The 23,039-nt window shown below is 36.7% G+C and overlaps 1 protein-coding gene and 1 non-coding gene across 7 annotated transcripts; both read left to right on the top strand.

Annotated features, from left to right (window-relative positions):
• The first annotated feature begins 221 nt into the window (after positions 1-221).
• On the top strand, positions 222-22,726 carry cnt-2 (Arf-GAP with ANK repeat and PH domain-containing protein cnt-2). Of its 6 annotated transcripts, NM_001027666.6 has the most exons (12): positions 222-323; positions 979-1,084; positions 2,096-2,177; positions 9,678-9,736; positions 12,894-12,981; positions 13,034-13,263; positions 14,409-14,544; positions 18,052-18,644; positions 19,099-19,223; positions 19,713-20,835; positions 21,658-21,819; positions 22,203-22,726. In NM_001027666.6, the coding sequence occupies exons 2-12, from the start codon at positions 983-985 to the stop codon at positions 22,356-22,358; spliced, it is 2,856 nt and encodes a 951-aa protein (NP_001022837.1). In that variant the 5' UTR covers positions 222-323; positions 979-982; the 3' UTR covers positions 22,359-22,726. The 6 variants fall into 6 exon arrangements, with proteins under 6 accessions (NP_001022837.1, NP_001380212.1, NP_001022836.1 ...); NM_001392201.1 differs by lacking the exons at positions 222-323; positions 979-1,084 and adding an exon at positions 1,571-1,657 and having other exon boundaries at positions 22,203-22,721; NM_001027665.4 differs by lacking the exons at positions 222-323; positions 979-1,084; positions 2,096-2,177 and adding an exon at positions 8,813-9,516 and having other exon boundaries at positions 22,203-22,724.
• On the top strand, positions 3,436-3,572 carry Y39A1A.30. Its single transcript, NR_101847.1, has one exon. It is a non-coding gene; the product is annotated as a small nucleolar RNA Y39A1A.30 (small nucleolar RNA).
• Positions 22,727-23,039: the final 313 nt, after the last annotated feature.

Below are 23,039 nucleotides of genomic sequence, written 5' to 3' on the forward strand. Positions count from 1 at the left end.
CACTTACTCACCTCCTTCATTCGTTCCCTTCACTTTTTCTTCTTTTCTTTTCGTTTTCTCTAATTTTAAATTCAAAACTTATGTATTTTGTCCATTTTTCCCTCAATTTCTCTCTCAATTTCTCTCTCTTTCTCCACCGCCACAAAGAACCATTTTTCATCAGTTTTATCGCTTTTTGTGTGCGTTTGTATTGGTTTCTTAATTTTTTCGTTTTTTTAAAGAGTTTCCGCCGAACGCCTGACTGACACGAAAAAAAGATAATTCAACTGTAGAAATCCACGTGATGGAAATTAGAGAAACGAGGAGGAAAGAAGAGAAATAAGGTAATTTTTGGCGGTTTGCTGAGGAAAAATCTTTAAAATACAGCAAAAAGGACGAAACTTCTGAAAAAAATTTTTAATTGAAGTTTTCGCTAAAAATCCCAAAAAATTGGCTCAGAAATCCGAAGAGAAGAAATTTTGATAAAATTATTAATTAAAAACCACCGAAAAATCATTTATTTTTCAAATTTGAAACTGACGATCAAAAACTGTTTTTAAAAAATATGTTTTAAAAAAGATGATGAAAAATGTGGAAATACTGTAGAAAATCTACTAGACACTACTGAAAAATGGGATTATGATGCGATTTTCAATTTAAATCAATAAAAGGCTGAAACAAATGAAAAATTATAAAAATTTGCTCATTAATTGCTATTTTATTAGAAAAAAACACACAAAATCCAAATCTGAAAATCACAAAAAAAAAAAGAAAAATGAAAAAATGAAAAAGAAAAATCACAAAAAAATGCCGAAAACTGTCCAAAATTGCTGAAAAAAAAAACATTTTTAAAAATGAGATTTTTTGCCGTAAATCTGGAAATTCTAACCAAAAAATTCGAATTTTTTTCTGAAATTTGCTGTATTTTTCGCAATTTTTAAAAGTTCAAAAAACCTTTTTTTTTTAAATTAAATAAAAAATTCAAATTCAAATTTTCAGTGAAATGTCGCGACACCTACTAACAGGTGGAAACAATACTCTTCATTCGGAACAGATTCGATCGGAAATTCAACGATTTGAAAGTGTACATCCATGCATTTATCAGGTATTTTTATGATCTTGTTAAAATAATAAAAAAAAACGGAAGAAAATTTGAAAAAAAACCAAAAAAGTCGGAAAAAATACGACGAAAAGTTGAAAAAAAAACGGAGAAAAAACTCGGAAAAAATTGAACAAGAAACGAAATAAAAAGAGAAAAATCTGAAAAAAAATCTTTAGAAAAATTGAAGCAAAAAATCAAAAAATTCGAGAAAAAATCGAAAAAAAAACCGAAAAAAATTTAATAAAAAAATTTAAAATTTGTTTTAAAAAATTGAAAAAAAAATGATTTCTCACCATGTTTAAAATTAAAAAATCACATCGATAAAAACCGCCAAAATTTTGATTGACAGTCCCTCCATTCCATTTGTTATCTAAATTGTCTGCGTCTATTCACTCATTTCGACGTTCCTTTTTTATCGTTTTTTGCAGTCTTTTTTCAAATCGTTCACACATTGTTTTCTCCTTCTTTTCCATCACTTTCACATTATTCTTCTGTCGATTTTTTGTTGATTTTTATTGGAAAAATTATATCGAAAAAATGGCTGAAAAATTCAGAGAGCAGCTCGATTTTTCAGAGGTTGGAGGCATTTTTTAATTGAAATTATTTTTTAAGAACAATTTTTGGGGTTTTTTAACATAAAAAATTTGAAAATAAATTTTATATTTGAAATTGTGAGTTTTCAAGTTTTGTGTCTAAATCCCGTCAAATTAATTTTTTAAACAGATTTTTCAGCCGTTTTCTCAAGTTTTTGCGATTTTCCGAACTTTTCAGATTAAATTATCCCAAAAATTCCAGGCTGGTTTTTGTTCGAAAATCAGAAAAATTCGCTATTTTTCAGCAATTTTCATATTTTTTTCTATCAAAAATTTCTTAATTTCCAGCAAAATTTACATATTTTCACTGAAAAGTGTCCGATTTTTTTGTAAAAAATTTAATTTTGAAAAATTTGAATGAAATTTTAAGCAGATTACCTTCTATGTCAGCTTTTTTTTGAAAATGTAAATTTTTTTCCAGATCTACGACTTGCTAAACCTGCTACCCGACGGCTGCCATGCAATAAGCGAGCAAATTCGAGAGCAAATTGTTTCTGTGGAAGGTACGATTTTTTTTTCTTTTTAAAATCCTTTTTTTCTCCCCAAAATCAGAAAATTTGAATTGATGTTTTTGTGAATGCTCTTAGATCTTTCAAAGGTTCTTTTCAGGTCTCGCCACGAATTTAGTGCTCTTGCGCCTTTAAAAAATTCGCGCCGAGACCCAGTACCTCACCGCTTTTTAGTCCTCCGAAGACCAATTAAAATTCAACCTCTTCTTCTTCCACCTCGAAAAACTGACGACACCAGAAATGAAAATTGAAGCCAATTATACCATCTTCGTCGCCGACCGCCGTCACCGCTAAATAAGGAAAGAAATCCCTACTTAATAAGCACGTAGTTACTCATGCGAACTACCTCTTCATAATTGTTGTACTCTTCTTCGTCGGAACTTTTCGCAAAAACTGTCGTCCTTCATTCTTCCACTCAGACGAATTCATTGCAATTTTACCGAAAAAAAGGAGGAAAAGCCTGGATGCCTGCCTACAGGTCCACCTGTTTGGTGCCTACTGCCAAAATATACAAACGTTATCAACTTCCCGTTGAAATTAGAAATGCGTGAATCTACAATGATCAAACACAGATCACTTGGAGTTTACGCCAAAATGCAGGTAATAGGTAGTAGGTAGGCAGGCATGAAGCCGTGCCTGCCTACTACATTAGCTAAAGTTCTGGATGAGCATCTCCAAGGCTTCGAAATAATCTAATTAACACGGAACGATTGTGCTCTTGTGATAAAGATTAACTGCAGGTTTTTCGAAATTTCAACGGGAAAAATAAATTCTAAAGAAGTTCAAATTTTCTAGCTTTTTGACCCGAAATTTTGCTGGCTACGTTTTGCTCCGAGGATTTCACAGAAATTTGTCAGAGATCTATCTGCGTCTCTTTCATTCCTGCTCTCTCTCTCTCTTGCTATGTGTTTCGAAATTGAGCTCAGTTTGACTCAATTTATTGTGTGTGTCGCGAAATGGAAATAGGTTAGCCGCAGAGGCTTCTTCACATTTCACCCGGCCACACACTGATTTATTTTCTTGTTCTGGAGAAACTTTCTTGGCTCATTTTCTGTAAAGTTGTAGACCGTAGGCGATAGGCAGGCCTGGACATCTGTCTACCATTGAGGCTCCACCATTTCTGAACACTCGTTCTGCCAATTCTTCAAATGACAAAATGCATGTGTGCTGCCTCTCGATGGTGGCGCCCTCAATTCTCCAATTCTCCCAACAAACCCTCTTCTCTTGGCTTCTCGATGTGCTCGTTTTCTCCCCCTCCTCTCGTTTTATTTGAATAAAAAATTGGATGGCATTTGGGGGCCGCTGTGCTGCTGTAGCAGCTTCAAGCATTCCAGCAGCAACAGAGGAGCCCCCTTTTCTCATCAAATGAGAGTCCGTCGATACTTTTTTTTGATGAAATTTTTATTTTGGCAGTAGCAGTTTTCTTGAGAACCGAGAGAAAAATCGCTAAAATTCTATATTTTCGGCGGAGTTTTCTCACAGTTGATGAAAAATTCCCATAGAAGTCAAAGAAGACTGGATAAATTTAACTTTCGTTAATCTCCTTTCACTTCTAAGTAAGAAGCCACTTTGAACCAATCAACGTCTTCGAACTCCGCCCACTCCGCCTGATTGGTGGACAGATGGGCGGAGTAAATCGCTGATTGGTCTTGCAGTTCTCCTTTTGGAAACAATTCAAACAGAGGACCTTAAAACATTTTCGAGAAGTTGTCTATGGTGTCTCCAATGTTCTAGAAGATTCTTTAGGTTCCAAGCAACCAGTGTCAATTACTGTCGAAAAGAAGAAGTTTGCGTGTTTCAAATTTCCGACCATAATCCATTGAGTGCGCCACGCACTGCATATGGCCGTAATCCGCTCTCTACAGGCTGCTGCTGAGGCTAAGGCTGCCTATCCTCCCTCCCAGCCGGACAGATTTCAAATGAGAATACCGCGGTGACTTGTTACGCAAGTCTCGCTATCTCTTGAAGCACCAGCAGCAGAAGCAGCAGCTGTTTTTTGCATTTGACACCACCCGACGAGATCATTAGAGAATACATATTATCCGTTTTTGATCGTTTGGTGGATTGCATACGCATATTTCCTTGTGAATCTAATAGCAATTGTCGAAAACCAACATTTTTCGAAAATTAATGGCAGAAAAACTTACGAGCCTAATTTTATGAAGGCCGAGAAATCCGTTATAATCTGTTTTTTTCACACAATGTCCTAGTTTTTTATTGTTCTCAAATTGATATGATATTTTTTTTGCATCAACGGCAATATGTTTATCTTCCCTTGCCGCCGCTCTCAGGGTATCAAGTTCTTCTACCAAGCAACACTACTTTCCCATGATTGACTGCTAGCCGCCGACACTGTTTGAAGAAGAAGCAGTAGCAGAAGGCGAATGTGAGAATAAGAAGAACGGTATCGATATTTCAATAGACCAGCGGCCACCGAAGTCTCGAGTGGAACAATGCGATGTCCATTGGGATGAGGAGGAGATCGAGGTGAAGTGTGGATTAACACACTTGAGGAGGAGCTATTGGAGAAGGAGAAGCCATATGGTCAAAGCTCTTTTTTTCTCTACCATCACTCGCCATGTATGCATATCTCCAGAGCTTGTGCCCTTTTGAGCGCATATAGTCGATGTTCGAGCTTGTAGTTTGGCGCGGTTGACACGGATTCGCCCATCACGATATCCGATCGGCGAGCCTCTTCACACACATGTCGGTTGGAATTCCGGGTATCCGATTTCCAAAAGAACTCTAGAATCTCAGACATTATTAGAGGAGCTCAAACATGCTTTGTTGAGTTGTGTAACTTGCCTTGGCACTTGCCGAAATACACAAATTGATGGCCGAATTTTTTTTGGCAGAATTTTGAGACTTCTGAAAATTGAAAAGTCGTAGATCGAATTGTTTTTTGCTTCTCCAGCAGAACGGTATTTCCAGATGATCAAGAAAAAACATCAATGACCGTGTTTTCTCTGCTTTCGATGTTTCACATGTGTGATCGAAGTTTCCAAGTTCGCCTCCCAAAATCAACTGATTCTTCCGCTTTTCATGACCGAGTTTTCTCGTCTACGTCGGCCACTCGGTAACTACTGACCATCAGTAATGCTCCCGGGCCGCCTCCGTCTCTGTATGCTTATCGTATTTGTTGTATCATTTGCGACCCCCGACCCCTCTTTTTGGGAAACGTTTTTGCACGAAGCGTTCGTTCTTAAGCGCAAATATTTTTCGATACGAACTTTTTCCTTTTTGAAGTCACATAAATTTACCAATTTTGAAAAAAAACAACCTTTTCAAAGTTTTCACTGAAATTTGTTTTGTGTGACACGACCTCTAAAAAATTGATAAATTAAATAAATGTTCGTCTTTTCTCATTTCTTTTGTTATCAATTGTATCAATAACCAACGCCTTCCTTCAACTTTTGCCCATAGTGTTCTTCGTCCTTCTTCTTCTTCTTCTTCTCGAATATCAAGTTCTGTCATTTTTCAATTGGTCACCCAGCGGCACCACCCAGCCATTCAAGAAGCGGGGCTTATGCCACGTCAGTTGGCGCAGGCGGCAGCGACGGCTGATCTATTGAAAACCGCAGGAACCTGTCACCTAAACTTGTCACTTTTGCTCTTTTTCGCTGTGCTTCATTTCTCCTTGCTCTCAATAATTCTCGCCCCGAACACGCAGCATTAAGATGTTGTGTAGACGGCGGTGGAAAATAATGAATAACGCAAATAGCTGAGACAATAGGAGGAAGCGCCTTGTACAATTGACTGGAACGGTTGTGCCTGCTCAGAAGTTGGAGCAACTCTCAGTTGCCACGAATAGAAAATGTGGCGAGCTGATTTTTTGAAGCGAGTTGTTTGTTGTTGAATTGTTGGGTTAGTTTTCCCTTCGATTCCACAAACAGTAATCGGATTATTATCTTCTTTTTCCCGAACACTCGTGATTGAGCCCCATTTTCTGGATGCTCGAAAGAAATGCTCAACTTTTTGGAACTCGGGCAGTAGCCGCCGAGCCAAATTTTGACCTCTTCTGGGAATTGGCATTGCTCGTTTCTCACTTTTTTTTCAACACCATTTTCGTTGAATTTTGGCAGAGCTCACTTTAGTATCACGAATTACTAGCATCCGTGTCACATGATTAATCGTTGGCTCTCTCTCTCTCTCTCTTCATAACTCCAAGTATCAGTTTTCACATATAAAATATGGAAAAGTAAACCTGGAAAGTCCTCTTCTCTCCATCCTCTTCCTCCTCAATGTTTTTTATTATTCAATTAATTTTGCATTGAGTAGTGTCCTCATCCTTCTCCTCCACTCCTACTTCAGAACACCTTGGTCTCTCTCTCTCCATCCATCCATCCTTCCAACAGCATCAGCAGCAACCACTTGTTATTCTTTCTCGTGGTGTCTCTCTCGCAAGGTCGAATTTCTATCCCATTTTTTGCGCCTATTCGCATCCTTTTTTGATGATGACCTAGTCTCCCTCTCTGCCTGCCTGCCTGAGGCTTCGTGTCCTTGGAGCTTTTTGATGGATGATCTGCTAGTAGATGATTTGCCAATCAGATGTATTCGGGATTGCGTGAAGAACGATTTGTCATAAATCAGTCGGTTTTTCACGATGCCGCGTGTCTTCTCTCTCTCTTGTTCACTGGCTTCACCTAGTTTTGATCTACTATCTGCAGTAGTTTCTGGTGATTTTTCGTTGTTAGAGATACTTTTTCGATGGGCTTGCACATATTTGAAAATGGAATATTACGGTCATGTGTCGATTTACGCAGTTCGTGTACTCCTCGAGGAAAATAGTTAATTAGGTCGGCAAATTTTTTTGTCGACAAATTTGACAAATTGCCGGTTTGCCGATTTGCCGGAAATATTCATTTTCGGCGAATTGCCGGTTTGCGGATTTCCTGGAAATTTTCAATTCCGTCAATTTGCCGATTTGCCGGATATTTTAAATTCCGTCAATTTGCCGATTTGCCTGAAATTATCATATCCGGCAATTTGCCGATTTGCCGGAAATTTTCATATCCGGCAATTTGCCGATTTGCCGGAAATTTTCATATCCGGCAATTTGCCGATTTGCCGGAAATTTTCATATCCGGCAATTTGCCGATTTGCCGGAAATTTCAATTCCAGCAATTTGCCTGTTTGTCGACTTGCCGGAAATTTAATTCCTACAATTTGCCGATTTGCCGGAAATTTTCAATTCCGACAATTTGCCGGTTTGCCGGTTTGCCGGAATTTTTCAATTCCGACAATTTGCCGGTTTGCCGATTTGCCGGAAAAATTTTCACCGAAAAATTCCCAACAAATTAGCAAGAATGTATGAAAAGAGAAGAATTTCAACAAAAAAAAAACTGTTGAATCCTCTTCTTAATTTCCTAGGGGAGTTCACGAGCTGCGTAAATCGACACATGGTTGCAAAATTCAAGAGCTCAACCAATTAGAACTCTTTAATGAGGTGTCAGAGTTCCATTATCTTCTGATATCACATATCTCCTCTCTCTCCTTACGATTAGAGTTGAAAGGCAAAAGTGTATCAAAACGAATCCATTAACTTTCTTTAATGAGGCCTCTGGAATCATCGTCGCGCATTGCCCCCCTACGCGACGTTGGTTCATTGTTCTTTGCAAAGAAAAACGGTGAAAAGCAAAGAAACACGGTTGAATGAGATGAAGTAGTAGTTGGTTGTTCTCAAACGACGTCTTCAACAACCGTTTTCAATGTCCACCGCCGCCGCTTTTTCATTGTAACGGGCGCCCGGGGGTCAGGAGGCACAATGTGTTCGTTCGCCCGTCAACGGCACACACACATTTCGGCACCCCCCTCATCGCCACAGCATGACACTTCCGAAAAGTGTTCTGACTTTTGTGTTCACGCGATCAATTCGATCAGGGTTTTGTTTGTCTTTTGCTTCTTCTTCTTCTTCTTTTTTTCTTCCTCGTCGGCCGCGCTGGCATCGAAAATGACATTTTACTGGAGAATCTACATGTTGCTCTATGCAGGTTTTAGAATTTTGAACTAGTTAATTTGAATTAGGGCTTTCTTGGTAGGCAGGCTTGGTTTCAGGGCCCGACGCCTGCCTTTAGCCTCTTTTTTGTATTCTTACGTAAATTTACAAACTTCTAATATTCTCCTTTCTATGAATTTGATGAAAAACAAATTGAGCCTGAGGCGCGAATTGAGGCGAGAGGCAGTCGGGTTTGCCTCAAGGTTATTCAGGCAGGCGTTTTCATGCCTACATGGAAGCCCTAATTTGAATAGTAAGCATTTTTCAAAGTCAAAAATTCACTTATTCCCAAACTTGTGGGTCTTTAATATTTTTAATGTTAACTTTTCATTACTACTTCCTTTTTCTACTTCCTTTTGATATTTGTGGTTTTTTGGACATTACTGAAGTTCTAATAAACATACGTGTTTCTTAAAACCTACAGTAACCTTGAGAGCCAAGAACAATGAGTTTAAAAATGTATCCGAATTTCTTTTTTCCGAATATTTTATTGGGTCCCGTCACAATTGTATCTCAATTTTCTCATTTTTTCTAACCTGATCATATTTTGCAACTAATATCCTTCGTTATCCTACAATCTCACTTTCTTCTCACCTTTGAATTAAATTAAATTAATTCAATATCCAACTCTTCCAGATATCTCTACATTTCCCCCCATCCCCCAATGATCATTTCTTGACACAATCATGCCCCTCATCCGAAACTACGATTACTATGATCTCCTAAATGTGGCGCCGAGCACCTCTGCACACCGCCCGACGGTGATGGTGACGAGCTCGCGATCCTATATGGAACCACAGAAAAGTCGAATATACTATGGGAAGAATGAGTGGAGAGGTGGCAACACGACAATTCATGATCCGACAGAGTTTGAGGAGACTACTATGGATAAAAATGCAAATGAGATAGCCGGTGACGATAAACGGAAAAAGAAACGGTGGAGGGATCTACTGTTTCCGAATAGTAGACACTCATCACGGAAGGATAAGGAGAATTCGAATGTTAGCGTTGCTACGAGAAGCCTGTCTTCTGTGTCATTCCGATCTGAAAAGCCATCGAGACGACGAGAATCTGGATCCCTATCCCGCCACCGTTACATCCCACCTCCGCCGCTTCCGATGCCTCCGAGAAGGATCATGACGAGCACGTCGATGGGTTACTCGGATGATGCGATGACGTCATCATCGTCACATACCACTACGGACTATGATGATATTGTTCCAGTACCAACACCGTCCTATGTGATATATCCAGCGGCTTCTATCGCTCAGGCCAGCAGGCGGCAGCAACAGGGTTCCGCGAAAAATAGAATTTTTAGAAGTCCTACTTATCATCATGGTAAAGAGCATTCACAAAACATCAATTTAAATTAAAACTGACTTTATTTATAAAAACTTAAAAAACGTAAAAACATTGGTTCAATAATTTTATTGAATGTTTAGCAAAAAAAAAGTTATATTGTGTATTCTGAAAAAACTTTAAATTTCTCTAATTTTCAGATGCATTTGTGAACTCACACGAATGGACGCTGAGCAGGTCGATCAGTGAGATGAAATTGGTGAGTTTTCCCGGTACCGCGCAAAAATTATTATTTTGTGTTTATTGTATAACACTATAAAATGTTTATATATAGTTTGCTCTCGGTAGGTGTCACATTACCAAATGATGCTCCAGAGCGGTCACCAGGTGGCTGCTCGTATGGGTATCTCGTGATGTGTGAAGGTCATTTCGGATCCTTTGAGACAAATTGCCACCACCCAGAGAGAGAGAGATGAGATTAGATGATGGTAGCTCGTTTTTTAATAAATAGATTTATAGTAATAATAATAATTTATTAGGTTTGGTCATACTTAGATTTAGTTCAAGTAGATAAGGTAGTACAAAGGGGGAATTAATACCAGAAATTGATGAAACAGTTCAATTTGGAAATATTAATTCCGCCAATTTGCCAGTTTGCCGAATTGCCGGAAATTTTAAATTTCGCCAATTTGTCGGGTTGCCGGAAAAAAAATCGTTGGCCACCCACCTATGATTATAAGACAGTAATTATTCGACCATCGCCTTTTGCTCTCAGAACATATTGAGGTTTTGAGTTTCGATGCGGCAAATCTCTTTTTTCCAATATCTGCCGAGTACGGCCGGCAAAGTTGGCAAATTTGCCGCCCACCCTTGGTTCACTCCCAAATACATCAAGTTTTGGATGTAGATCACTGCAAAAACAGTACGTCTATCATTTATTTTTTAATGATTGCGCAATTCATCACAGAAAATAGGCACTTTTTGAACTCGAAGCCAGCTGTGCTAGATTCCGTAAGCGGGAATTATGCTATTGTACGTACATGTGTAAAACCCGGCTATTATTAGCACCTGCGCTAATCTCAAGTACTAGTTGTAGGTGACGTCACGCGTGGCCTACGGTGTATCTGAGATTTGTCGGAAAATGTATATGTTGTTTTCCAAAATATTAGGCACTTTTTTGAAAAATTTTCCAAAAAAAAACTAGATTACCGATAGTCTCTATTTCTTCCAAATAATCTATATAACATGCTCCCTTCCTTAAGCCTATCTGAAACTTGCTCCCAGCCAGATTTTGACTCAAATTTTTCTGCCCTCACCTCATTTTAATGAGATTACTAATTGAGCGGCGAGCGGCTCATCTTCAAAAGAAGTAGAGTATTGCATCTCGCCAGACGACAGGATTTCCTCTTTCGTCGTTGTTCTCACCCTCGGCGTTCTCTTTGATTCTCGCAACTCTTGGTTGGATACAAATTACGATGATGACACCTCGAGATTCTATGTTGTTGTACCTAGACATTTTGCAACAAGATTCAAATCTTTGGGTACTTCCGGACAGTTGGTACAAGCACAGGATGCTAGGAACACCTGCGTACTTACCAAAGTAATAAACACAAAGAGCTGTCAATTAAGGCGGCTCACGGGCGATCGTTGGTCACTTAGCTGAGAAGGTTTCGTATTCTCACCTTATTTCCAGACCGCCGTCGCGGCAAAACAAACAAACAAGAATGTCTGAAATTGAGTGGATACTCAAATAAAGGAGAGGTCAATTTTCCATCTTTTGATCTATTTTGGTTTATTTCTTTTGAAATTCAATAGAAGAACTCCGATAAGCAGTGCTGAAACGCATCGGAACTATTTGTTTTTCTGAAAAGTCCATAAATGTAGGATTTTCTCACGACTTTTCTATTCTTCGTTGAAACTGGTAATTGGGATTTTCCTAGAATTTCAGTGCAGGTTTGGCATGATGTGTAGATATTGTTCTTCAAAATAAAACACAGGGAAATATTATTCGATTATCACGTAGTTTTAGAGCACAGTGCCGAATGTGTAATAATCTAAAATTAAAATTTCCGGCAAAGTTCCAAGATTTTAATTACCTTTTGACAGTAGTGATCGGGTTTAGTTCAGAACTTGAATTTCAGTTAAATCGAGCACTACGCTAAGTTTTAAAATTTACTGAGTTTACAAGGAACTTTGATTTTCAACTCGACGGCCAACGAATATATGTTTCTGCAATTTGTATTATATTGGCTTTAGTGTTATCAACATTAGAATCGAAGAGACTTTTTGCAACTTTCAATAATAATTTCAATGTCTGTTGTCGATTTTCCGATACTTGAACATCGTTATTGTGAAAACTACACAGCGTCGAAGCTGTAGTGGAACACTGGGAACACCCAATATCAATGTCAATTTGGATCGGAAACTTTCTCTCTTCATCTCCTACGCCAATGTTCGAACATCAATTATCTTCTCCACCTTCACCTCCTCTCCTTTTGAACATTACGCAGTCAACCCCCCAATTTCTCACCCATCGCAACTTTACAACATACCCTCTGTTGGGTGTCTTTTTGCCAGGTGTTTGCAAGGTGGGGGTGGAGTCGTCAGCTGTGACAGTGTGTCTGCTTGGGAGACCTTTGTGCTCTTTCTTCGTCTCCTATTCACCGTCTTCTTCTTTGCGTACAGTATGACTGTCGCAAGTTACCTATTAGTTGACTTTTTGCAGTGGTATAAGAGTCTTGGAGCTTCTACACTAAGTACCAAGTATTATCACAAGTTTCGAATTGTTGGTTTTTTTTTTTAATTTTCGAAATATCGTAGTAATTTTTGAATGTTTAATACTCTCGGCAACTCATTCACATGCCGGCAATTTTCAATTTCCATATTGCCTATATCGGCAATTCGGCAGCTTTAGTTTTAGTCTCGTTTGCCAAATTTTCAGAATTTTTTGGCACCCTGCCAATTTTTACGTAATTTTCTTTCGTTAAATCTCAATTCCAAAATCGGCACCTAATACTGAATTTTGGACATTTCCGGTGATTTTGCAACTTTTGAATCATAACCTTTTCCAGTTTTGGAGCCATCAGTTAATACAGAAACTAGAAATTTTCGACACTATTGACAGATGCCGAATTAGAAATATTTTGGCAATTCGCGTCACTTTCATTAAAACAATTTCTGGCAAATGCAAATTTTAGTACAATTTTAGTTTCGATGTTGTTTTTCAAATTTAGCTATATATTTTATGTGTACAGAATTGAGTCTCAATGTTTTTCAAATTTGGTTTCTCGAAAATTAGAAAAATATAGGCAGCTTATCAATTTGTCTATTGACTTTACTAAACCGTGGGGTTTTCAGCAAAAACTTTAACAAATATCAACTTTTGATATCATAATTTAACCCATTTTCTTCTGCAGGGAATCGTTGGCACGTCACAATCAGGCAAAACCGCACTCGTCCATCGATACCTAACAGGAACATACACACCGGATGAGAGTCCTGAAGGTATTTATTTAATATATATAATCAATTGATAACCTTACTTATCAATACACAGGTGGTCGATTCAAAAAGGAAGTTGTGATTGAAGGACAGAGTCATTTATTACTGATTCGAGACGAAGGCCAACAACATTTGGACGTTCAGTTTTGTCAGTGGGTCGACGCCGTTGTCTTTGTCTTCAACGTTTGCTCGATACAAAGCTACGATAGTATTCAGGCGTTGGCGCATGAGATGAGCAAATATCGAAATATCAGTGATTTACCTCTGATATTAGTTGGAACGAAGGTGAGATTTTGGGAAATTGCACAAAAAATACTTATATATGTATATCAAAACTTGAAACAATTTTGACGGAAAGTTGAAATTTGTCGGCTGATATATGTAGAGAGTTAGAATATATTTTAATGAGATTATTATCACTATTTAAATGTTAAATTAAATATAATAAATTCCAAAGAATGCAACTTTATTTATCAAATATACATTTATAAGCGAAAAAAATGTCAAAGATTTTGATAAATATTTAAAAAGAAGTAGCTACTGATCCTAAAAATAATTTTAAAATAACAGAAAAAGGTGAATATTACGATTATAAGTACAATATTTTAATTAAAAATTAAAAATTGAAAACTCTAACTTTGAGATTCAATTTTATATTAATATTTTACAAAAAAGCTAACTAGTCGTATTTAATACAAAATTCTTCAAAAATTGGAAAAAAATATGTCTACATACAATTTTCTCACGCTCATTGACATATGGGTAGCCTGACATACTGTCAAAGACATGAAAATTACAGGGAGATAAGAATCTCTTCTGAAAGCCTCGCTGAGCAGCTCGTGGTGCTAATCTGCGCAGAACAAATTAGATGACGTGGGGTTGTATACCGAAAATTGCAGTTACTATGTGTTATTATGGGATTAGAGAACTGTAGATATATTATATAGTTAATCGGAAACTTTTGATTTTTTGTTCAATTCCCGATCTAGGAATATTGATTCTAGAAATAAAAACACTCACTTTAAGATTAATGTTTTTAGTTCAAAAAATAAATTCATGCCGAGTTTTTAGAGTTTTTCGGGTTAGGGAAACACTATTTTTAAGCATAGAAAATATAAATGCATATCAGTACTTTATATGATTTCAGTGATACTGCTAGAAAAATTTATCAAACTTTTTAATGGTTTTCTAATTTGGTAAAAAACAATTTCCGTTTTTTTTTGGAATTTTTTTTTTTTGCAAAATTCAAAAAAAAAAGTTTATACATTTTTTATTAAACGTACTTCTAAAAAATGTAACTATCAAAATACTTATTTAGTATTTGATTTTTAAAAATAATTCTGTTTCACCAAATTTTAATATTTTATAATAAATTTCGAATTAACCGAGATTCACAATAATTTAAAAAAAATCATCAATTTTTTTTTCAGGACCACATATCAGAAAAACGAGCTCGTGTGATCACCGAGGACGAGGGACGTCAACTGGCCGCTCAAATGAAGCGATGTTCGTATTTTGAAACGTCGAGCACTTATGGAACAAATGTGGAGAGAGTTTTCAAAGAAGGTGAGAATATTATAAGTTTAATATTATAATTGTCGGGGAGATTATACCCTTTTACCGAATAGGGTGAATAGGGGACCTAGATTTAGTTTTATATATCTTTTAATGTTCTAGGTGCTGTCGTTTTGTATTAATACAATGTACAAGTAGCAATATATTTCAATTTTCAAGAATTTATTTTGAAAATCAAAAAATCACGAAAAATATAAATATTTAGATTTTCCAATTTTTTCGAAACAATTAAAAAACATGGTTAATGTAGCAATAATTAAATGTAATAAATCCCTAAATAATTCTGATTTTTTCCGTGAATTTTACTACAAAAAATTTCAATTACTCTTCTAAGAAACTGAACATTTCGCTTTTTGACTACTAAAGTAATTGAATTTTTCATAATTTTGATTTTATATATGATTTCAAGTCGGCAAAGCGAATCAAACTATCCTATTCAAAAATAGTCCGAATTTCCAATTTTTCTACAAGTTTCACGATTCAGTAATTTCTTCTCTATTCACATTATTATAATATTTATGCCTATTATCAATGTTCTCTTTTTTGTTTCCGGCTCTCAATTAGGTGTTCTTCACATCAGAAATATGACCCAAAATGTCAAATAATGTTATCTACACAGTCACAGTCGTTACTTATTGCTGCTCCCACCCACCACCACTGTCTGCAATAGAACGCGCAACAACACTAAATTGATGTCAACCCATATTGTTGGTTGGCTACTACTTTTTTAGCCTATATTCTATTACCACACACCTCTTGAGAGAAGTTGGTTGCGCCATTCGATTTACGACGACACGTGTGTGTGTGTGTGTGTGTGTGTGTGTGTGTGTGTGTGTGTCCCCGGTGGTGAAGGTGCCACGTAATAATAATGGTTTATAACGTGTCTTTTATTATGACGTAACGCTAAGATTACAATGGGGGCAATGGTGGTTGTGTTGAAGTGTGATGGAAGAATGCGAATTTGTATTAGAATTGTGGGTCTTGCAGTGAAAAATGAATTAGTGCAATTTTCGCGAAATTTGGCAATTTGAAAAAAATCGAGGCGTCCGAGAATACGATTTTTGGCAAAAGCGATTTCCACGCAGTGATGAGCGAAAAAATTGTTTTGCCGGTTTGCCGGAACTTTTCCAGTCCGGCAGTTTGTCGATTTTCCGGAATTTTTCAATTCCGGCAATTTTCCGATTTGCCGGAAATTTTCCATTCCGGCAATTAGCCGACTTGTCAGAATTTTTCAATTCCGGCAATTTGCCGATTTGCGGAAAATTTCAATTCCGGCAATTTTCCAATTTGCCGGAAATTTTTAATCCAGGCAATTTGCCGGCTTGTCGGAATTTTTAATTCCGGCAATTTGCCGCATTGCTGGAAATTTAAATTCCGACAATTTGCCGATTTGCCGGAAATTTACTGATTTGCCGACTTGCCGGAAATTTTCAATTCCGGCAATTTTCCGGTTTGCCCGAAATTTCAATTTTGGCAATTTGCCGCTTTGCCGGAAATTTCAATTCCGACAATTTGCCGATTTGCCAATTAGCCGGAAAAAAATCTTTTGCCCCTGATTTCCACTACGAACCTTGGCACTCCGAAACGGCGACATTCGACTTTATAATATTCATGTTCAACTTTTCTCGAGTTCCTCTGGAAAATGTGTTCATCCTACTTGTAAGCAGATGTTCATCATCCTTTTGACGTAATCTATCTGCGCCCTTTGACCCCTTCTCGATGGATCCTTAAGTATCCGTGTTCCTATGTCTGCGCTAAAAAGAGCGATGGATGGAGAATCCTCGAAAAAAGAGAGGAGACGACAATTTATTATATAAAGTGTGTTGAGTTTTCGAGTAGAACACGAGATGCAAACACGCAAGCACCGGGCCGCCGATAGTCACCAAAAGCAAATACTGTATGTGTCTGTGTGCCACCTTCATTTTATTCCGAGCAAGTTCACAAGAATCGGCCGTGTTCCTTTAAACTTAACTTTTTGATGGGTTATGTTTCTTTTAGGTGAAATTTCTTATAGCTTTTCGAATCGCCTAGTTATTTGCCGCCGTTCTACTGAAGTAGAGTCCTGGAATCAATTCTTCCTTCTGTCCAGGTTCCTTTAAATTGAATCTTCTGCTTAGTTTTTTGTCGTAACCGAAAAGTAGTAGTGTCCCTTTAAAGTGAAACACCTCATATTTTTCGGGATCGTCTATTATCCATTTGCAAAAAAATCGGTCTCGACACGTTCCAAATATTTTCAAATAGCTATTGCGCAGAACGGTATGTGCCTCTAAGATTTTGTTCTATAGTTATCAAAAAATTGCAAAAAACGGGGAATGGGTTACTGTACTACTTAAAAGTGCGCACACTTTACCGTTTTTTTTGCATTGAAAATTGCAAAAAACTAGCTCTTGAAGTGAACTTCTGGAATCAAACATTCTGCTTCGGAATATATTAGTGAACTTTTATCTCTTAACTAATCATAATCAGTAGTATTCCTTACTAAATTGATTTTTCTTTGCCTTGTCACTATTGAATGACTGCCACCGGAAAGTGCCACAATTCGCAGCTGCTGACCCGATTCAACCAGCCAACCAACCCATTGGTAGAATTCAGAGAAGCGTGTCATCTAGCCACCACCACCATAATTTGGTTGTTCTTCATCTTCGTGAGAATATATCACGGCGGCGACGACAACCATTTCACCTCTCCGTATGCTTCTTCTTATGCTTCTCCACTTCATTCACCACTGACTGCAACGCGGCATTTTCGCTTTCTGTCAAGTAGCAGAGAGAGAGAGAGAGAGAGAGTATCCCCGTGGGAGGATTCGTCATGCTTCTGTCCGTTGACTTTTGCATGTGTAGTGGATTGGTTGTAGTAGTCTGCAGGCCTGAAATGGAAATTGGCAGGAATAGGCTTCGAATCAGTGAAAACGTTTCTATTTTCTTAAAAATTATTTCTTAGCAAATTGTTTATTTTTTTATTTTATCAGACAACTAAAGTAGTACGGTAACTCTCCTTCGTTGACTTTGAGACCCAAATTGTAGAAAAATTCGGCTTTTACGTTTTTTTAAGCTGTAATTCCTGGTTCCTATTTATTTCGTTTCAAGACCCAGTTTGTTTCATTTTTTCCAAAATCTGAAGACATTCCTAGACAATTTCAATTCTTTTCGAGACCCTGTTTTATTGTCGATTTACGGCAGTGTCAAAAATGTACTTCCGAATTTTTTTAAAAGTTCAATTCGATTTTTGGGTTTTTTTAAAGAATTGGTCAAAATTTTTTTCGAATTTTTCGAATTTTTTAAAAACAATTTTCCAGTTTTGCCAAAAAAAAATTCAACGGTCATGTATTTTTTCAAAATGTTTCTAAGATTTTTTTTCGACAGCAAATTCCAATTCGATCCTACGGGTTTTGATATTTTATCTAACTTTTCCATTTTTCCTCCGAAAAAAATGGACACACTTGAAAATTCACTTTCCGACAACTTGAAACTAATAATTCAATAATCTTGATTCTTCCAGCGTGCTGTAAAATCATCCAACTACGAGTACGATCACAAGTGGGCGCCGCAGCCGCCGCCTCTTCACAAGCCAGAACGCCAACGCCTACGCATTCGGAGAGTGGTGGACGAAAGGATTATCAGGATCCATCAAGATATATTAGTTCGAATTCATTCGTTATGCCATCCAACATGCGTCCCTCTTTCCCGAGCAATTCGACGCGTCGAAATACCGTACATCATCGGGGGGAACATCCACAACAGCAGCAATATCAGCAGCAGCCACCATCTTCATCAAGAACTGCCAGTGAAAGATCAATGTCGGCGATGTTGGGTACTCCGTACGGCAATCGGATGCCTGCTGGTGTATCCCCGTCGGCTAGTCAGAAGTCGGTACATTCGATTGCGAATGGATGTTACTCGAGATCATCGGCAGCACTTTTGGATTCAGATACGCCGGCAGTCAATTCATATCTAATTGATTCTATGTCGTCGGCGGGATTTCCATTGTCACAGAGTGGTGCGAATCAGGTGTCTGCTTCGACATCACATCTACCGACACCTTCATCGACACCGAATACGCAGAGGAAGAATCGAAGGATTTCCAACATTTTTGTGCGTTTTTTTTTTGAATTTTTTAAATTGAGAAATCGCTAAATTCAAAATTTAAAATGAGGCAACTTTTTCGCCAATTTTTTTTTTAGAAAATTTGAATTTCCCTCTAGTAAAATTTGAACATTTTGGATTTCTCGTCAACATTTTTATAGGAAAAAAAATGTATTTTTCAATTTTTCTGTGTTTTTTATTGAAAGAAAAGTAATACGAATATTTTTGTGAGTTTTCGAAAAATTATTAGGCTTCACAAAAAAATTTATTTTATTGGTTTTTCGGTTTTCTTGTGAAAAAACTCGCTGCCTTTTTCAACATTTCTACTTTTTTAATTAAAAAAAATTAATCGAATTTTTTCAATTTTTCAGTTAAAAAAAATTTTAAAAAATGAAATCGAAATTTTTGAGCCTAAAAATATCTGAAATAATTTTTAAAATTTTCCAATGTTTTTTTCTTGCAGAGACAAAAGGATCACCAAGAGGAAAAGTCCAAAATGATCGAATCACTAAATCTTGGAATTGGTCGAGCTATTCCGATAAAACAGGGAAATTTGTACAAAAAGAGCTCCAAATCTGCATTGAATCGGTGAGTTTTATATTTTAAATAATTTTTTTTTCTAGAAAAATCCCCAAAAATGCCAAAAAAAATAACTTTGAAAATTTTGGAAATTTTTTTTAAATGAAAGTACGAAAAAAGATCCCAAATAAATATTTTATTAAAAATTTAACCAAAAAAAACGAAAATTACAAAAAAAATTAATTATGGTAAAAACTTCAGAGAAACTTATGCTAAAAAATTTCAAATAAAAATTTTAGAGAAAAGGCCCAAAAAATATTTTTTAAAGTTTTAGACAAAAACCACAAAAATAAATTTAAAAAATTAAAAAAAAAAACTTCATTTTTTAAAATTTTCCAAAAAATACAAAGTTTGCGATTTTTTACTGCAAGCTGGAAAAATTTCAAAAAATTGAAAAAAGATTTTTTTTTAAATTCGAAAAATAAAAATAAATTTTAGGTTTTAATATTTTTAAGGACAAGTTCACATTTCTCTTCTAATTCCCCTATTTTTTTACAGAGAATGGAAGAAAAAATACGTGTGCCTGTACAGTGATGGACGTCTCACATATCATACAAATCTCAAGGAATATATGGATAAGACTGCACACGGAAAAGAGATGGATCTGAAGTTGGCGACAATCCGAATCACTGGACGTCTGCATCCACTTCATTCCCATCGTGTCGCAAGTTCTGTGGATCCGATGAATGGCGGTGGAGGTGGTGGCACGCCGACGCTCAAGAGCTACGAGCCACGGAGGAGTGACGTCGGAGCCAACTCTGGCGATGGAACTTCTGGTGGTGGATCGGATGATGCGATTAAGGAGAATCAGAGACAACACTTCTCACCGCCTGCCATGCCTCAAACCGTAGCTGGGAAGAAGAAGCGAGAGTCGAGGAAGATCGGAACGAATTCGAAGCATAATGATGAGGAGGACGAGTGTTTTGAAGTTATAAATAATTGTTTAATGAGATGGGAATTCTGTGCTGGATCACTTGAAGAACGTGATGAATGGATTCAGGCGATTGGTGGTGAAATTGAGAAATCTCTTGGAAAAGAGGTAGCGAATGCGAAGACCAACAATCGAGCGGTAGCGAATCGTCCGGATATTGCGGCACTTCGATCGATACCTGGAAACGGACGGTGTGCAGATTGTGGGAATCCATCGTCTGAATGGGCTTCTATCAATCTTGGCATTATCATCTGCATCGAGTGCTCTGGAATCCACCGGAATCTGGGATCCCATATCTCGAAGGTTCGAGGATTGGAGTTGGATCAGTGGCCGGTGGAGCATCTAGCAGTCATGCAGGCTATCGGAAATGATAAGGCCAATGAGATGTGGGAATTTGGGCTGTTGAATGGCGAGAGGAAGCCGACGCCGGAGAGTTCGAGAGAGGAGAAGGAGAGGTTTATAGATCGGAAATATGTGCAGAAGGCGTTCCTGAAGCCAATCGCGTCTGGAGAACCTGTAACCTCTCAGCTCATTTCTGCGGTGTTGGCTCGGGATGTGATGTCGCTTAACGTGCTTCTGGCTAATGGAATGTCGGTGGAGGAGATCAATACGACTACCAAAGACGGGCGGACTGTACTTCACTTGGCTGCCAGTATTGGAAGTGTCGAGTTGGCTCAGCTGCTTATTTGGGTAGGTTATTCGGAGATTGTTAGAAATGAATATTTGCAATTGGTAAAAACTTATACTAGTGAACTAAATATTGGCACTTCGAATTGCAAAGTTTTAAAATTCGGATAATTTTTTAAAAGTTGCATTTGTTCTGAAATTTAATATGAAACGAAGTTGAAAATTTATACGTTTTTATAAAATGTAATTTAAACATTTTTCGATTTATTACCAACAATATTTGAAATATTTTTTGACAATTTTAGACTGTAGAAAATATATTTAAAAAATATATTTAAAATTTTTCATGGCTATATAGCTTTAAATATTTCGAAAAAAAAAATTAATCGAAAAATAAATTTTAATTTAATAATAATTTTTACAGTAAAAAGCATGACAACGTTTTGAAAAACTACCAAAACTACATATTAACTTTTTTTTTTTAATTAATTTTTTTTTCAAATTGAAATTTTGATTTAAAAATACGTGTAAAATATTTAAAAAAAAAAAAAAAACCTTCCCGCGAAAAAATTATAATAAAAAATTGAAAATATTCTTTAAAGAAAATATTTTAGTACTAAAATTACTTTCAAAAAAAACGCTAAAATTGACTAGTCAACTTATAAAATTACATTAAATTTTTTTGAAAGAATTATAATGAAAATACAAATCTGTCAAAAATTAGTTTTTTTTTCAACAATTGAAAAAACCAAAAATTTTAACTTTAGAGAAGGTACAACATTTTTAAAATTTGAGAAACAGTTTTTACAGTTTTTGACAATTTTTTTAAAAAATAAACAATTGAAAAAAATTGTTCTAACATAACTTAATTGACCATTTTTTCAGCACAACGCCGACGCCCAAATCCTCGACAACAATGGTCGTTCTTGTCTTTTCTACGCTCGATCCAACGGTTTCCGAGAAGTTTTCGATATGCTTGTGACGGCTGGCCTGTCACCGGACTATGGTCTCCCGCAGGAGATCAACGACTTTTCCCAGATGCCAGAGGTTAGTAACGCCGAAGTTTTTAGAAGAAAATTCGAGTTTTCCGCCAAAAAAATTAGGAACTTTGAATTTGCCGCAATTTTCAAGGGAAATTCAAAGTTCCCGCCAAACATTTTTTTTGGACAATTCAAGTGCCCCAAAAAAATTTTGTTCTGAAAATTTGAACTTCCCGGCAAAAAGTTTTTCGAGAAATTTTGAACTTCCCGCTAAATTACTTTTTTTACAAATTTCGAATTCCTGTTATTTTTTGAAAAAAAAATTAAAAAATAGCTTAAAATTTTCAGAAAATTTGAATTTACCAGAACTTTTTGATTCTAACCTAATTTTACAGCAAACAATTTATACGAATTTTGAATTTCCTGCCAAATTTAATTAATTTTTTTCAGTTTTTCGCAATGGGATCCACATCAAACCGGGACTATTCGACGTCCGGCGACGAGATGTACGGCTCACGGCGGATATCAATGGGTCCACCGCCTCAAGTGCCCGCTCGCCGATACCTACCACAACAGCCGGAGCTCGACGAGACGAGTGTCATCTGAAAAGTGTTGTAGCTCAGTCCTGCCTTTTGCCTGCCTAGGCAGGCGTACATATCCCTTCTCTAGTCGCTTAGTTTGTGTGTGTTCACTTCAATTTTCTCATCAGATCTCTGCCTCGAGTGTTTTTTCGCCGTATCCTGCCGTTTGTTTCTTCACTTTTTTAAAAATATTTTTCTCAAATCCCCTATTTTTCTAAGTTTTTAAATTGAAATTATGATAGCTCTCCGCATCCTCATTCCCTCTTTTTTAAATCGTTGTCTAATATTCTATGTTCTTTTTTCTTTATGTATTTTATCATGCAATTTTCACTTTGATTATATTAAGAAATTATCTTAAATTTTTAATGGAAAAGTAAAATTTTGAATTCAGAATCCTTTTTTTGTAAGGATTTGTATAAGAGACAAATATGATTGCTTTAACACTATAAAATTAGGGAAAGCGGAATACTAGATCTACAATATTACCAATTTTATAGAGGTTTTAATATAAATTCAGTTTTTAATGGACTACTAGGGACAAAAAAGCAAAAATAAAAATTGTTATGTAGAAACTTTAAAATAGAAGAAATTGTTAAAAACATTAATTTTATGGAGCTCCGTGAAATATTAGACCTAGATCTACAATATTACCAACCAGCCGTTCGCACGCGCTGAAGCGCGTGCTCCGACTGGCGTACTCGAAATT

The sequence above is a fragment of the Caenorhabditis elegans genome, chromosome III (genome assembly GCF_000002985.6).
Source record: "Caenorhabditis elegans chromosome III".
Lineage (NCBI taxonomy): Eukaryota > Metazoa > Nematoda > Chromadorea > Rhabditida > Rhabditidae > Caenorhabditis > Caenorhabditis elegans.

Coding starts and splice junctions, on each gene's coding strand:
- cnt-2 (NM_001027665.4), top strand. CDS start 8,865: ATGCCCCTCATCCGAAACTACGATTACTATGATCTCCTAAATGTGGCG. Junction 14,545..18,051: donor GGAGAGAGTTTTCAAAGAAG/GTGAGAATATTA, acceptor TGATTCTTCCAG/CGTGCTGTAAAATCATCCAA. Junction 20,836..21,657: donor TGGCTCAGCTGCTTATTTGG/GTAGGTTATTCG, acceptor CCATTTTTTCAG/CACAACGCCGACGCCCAAAT.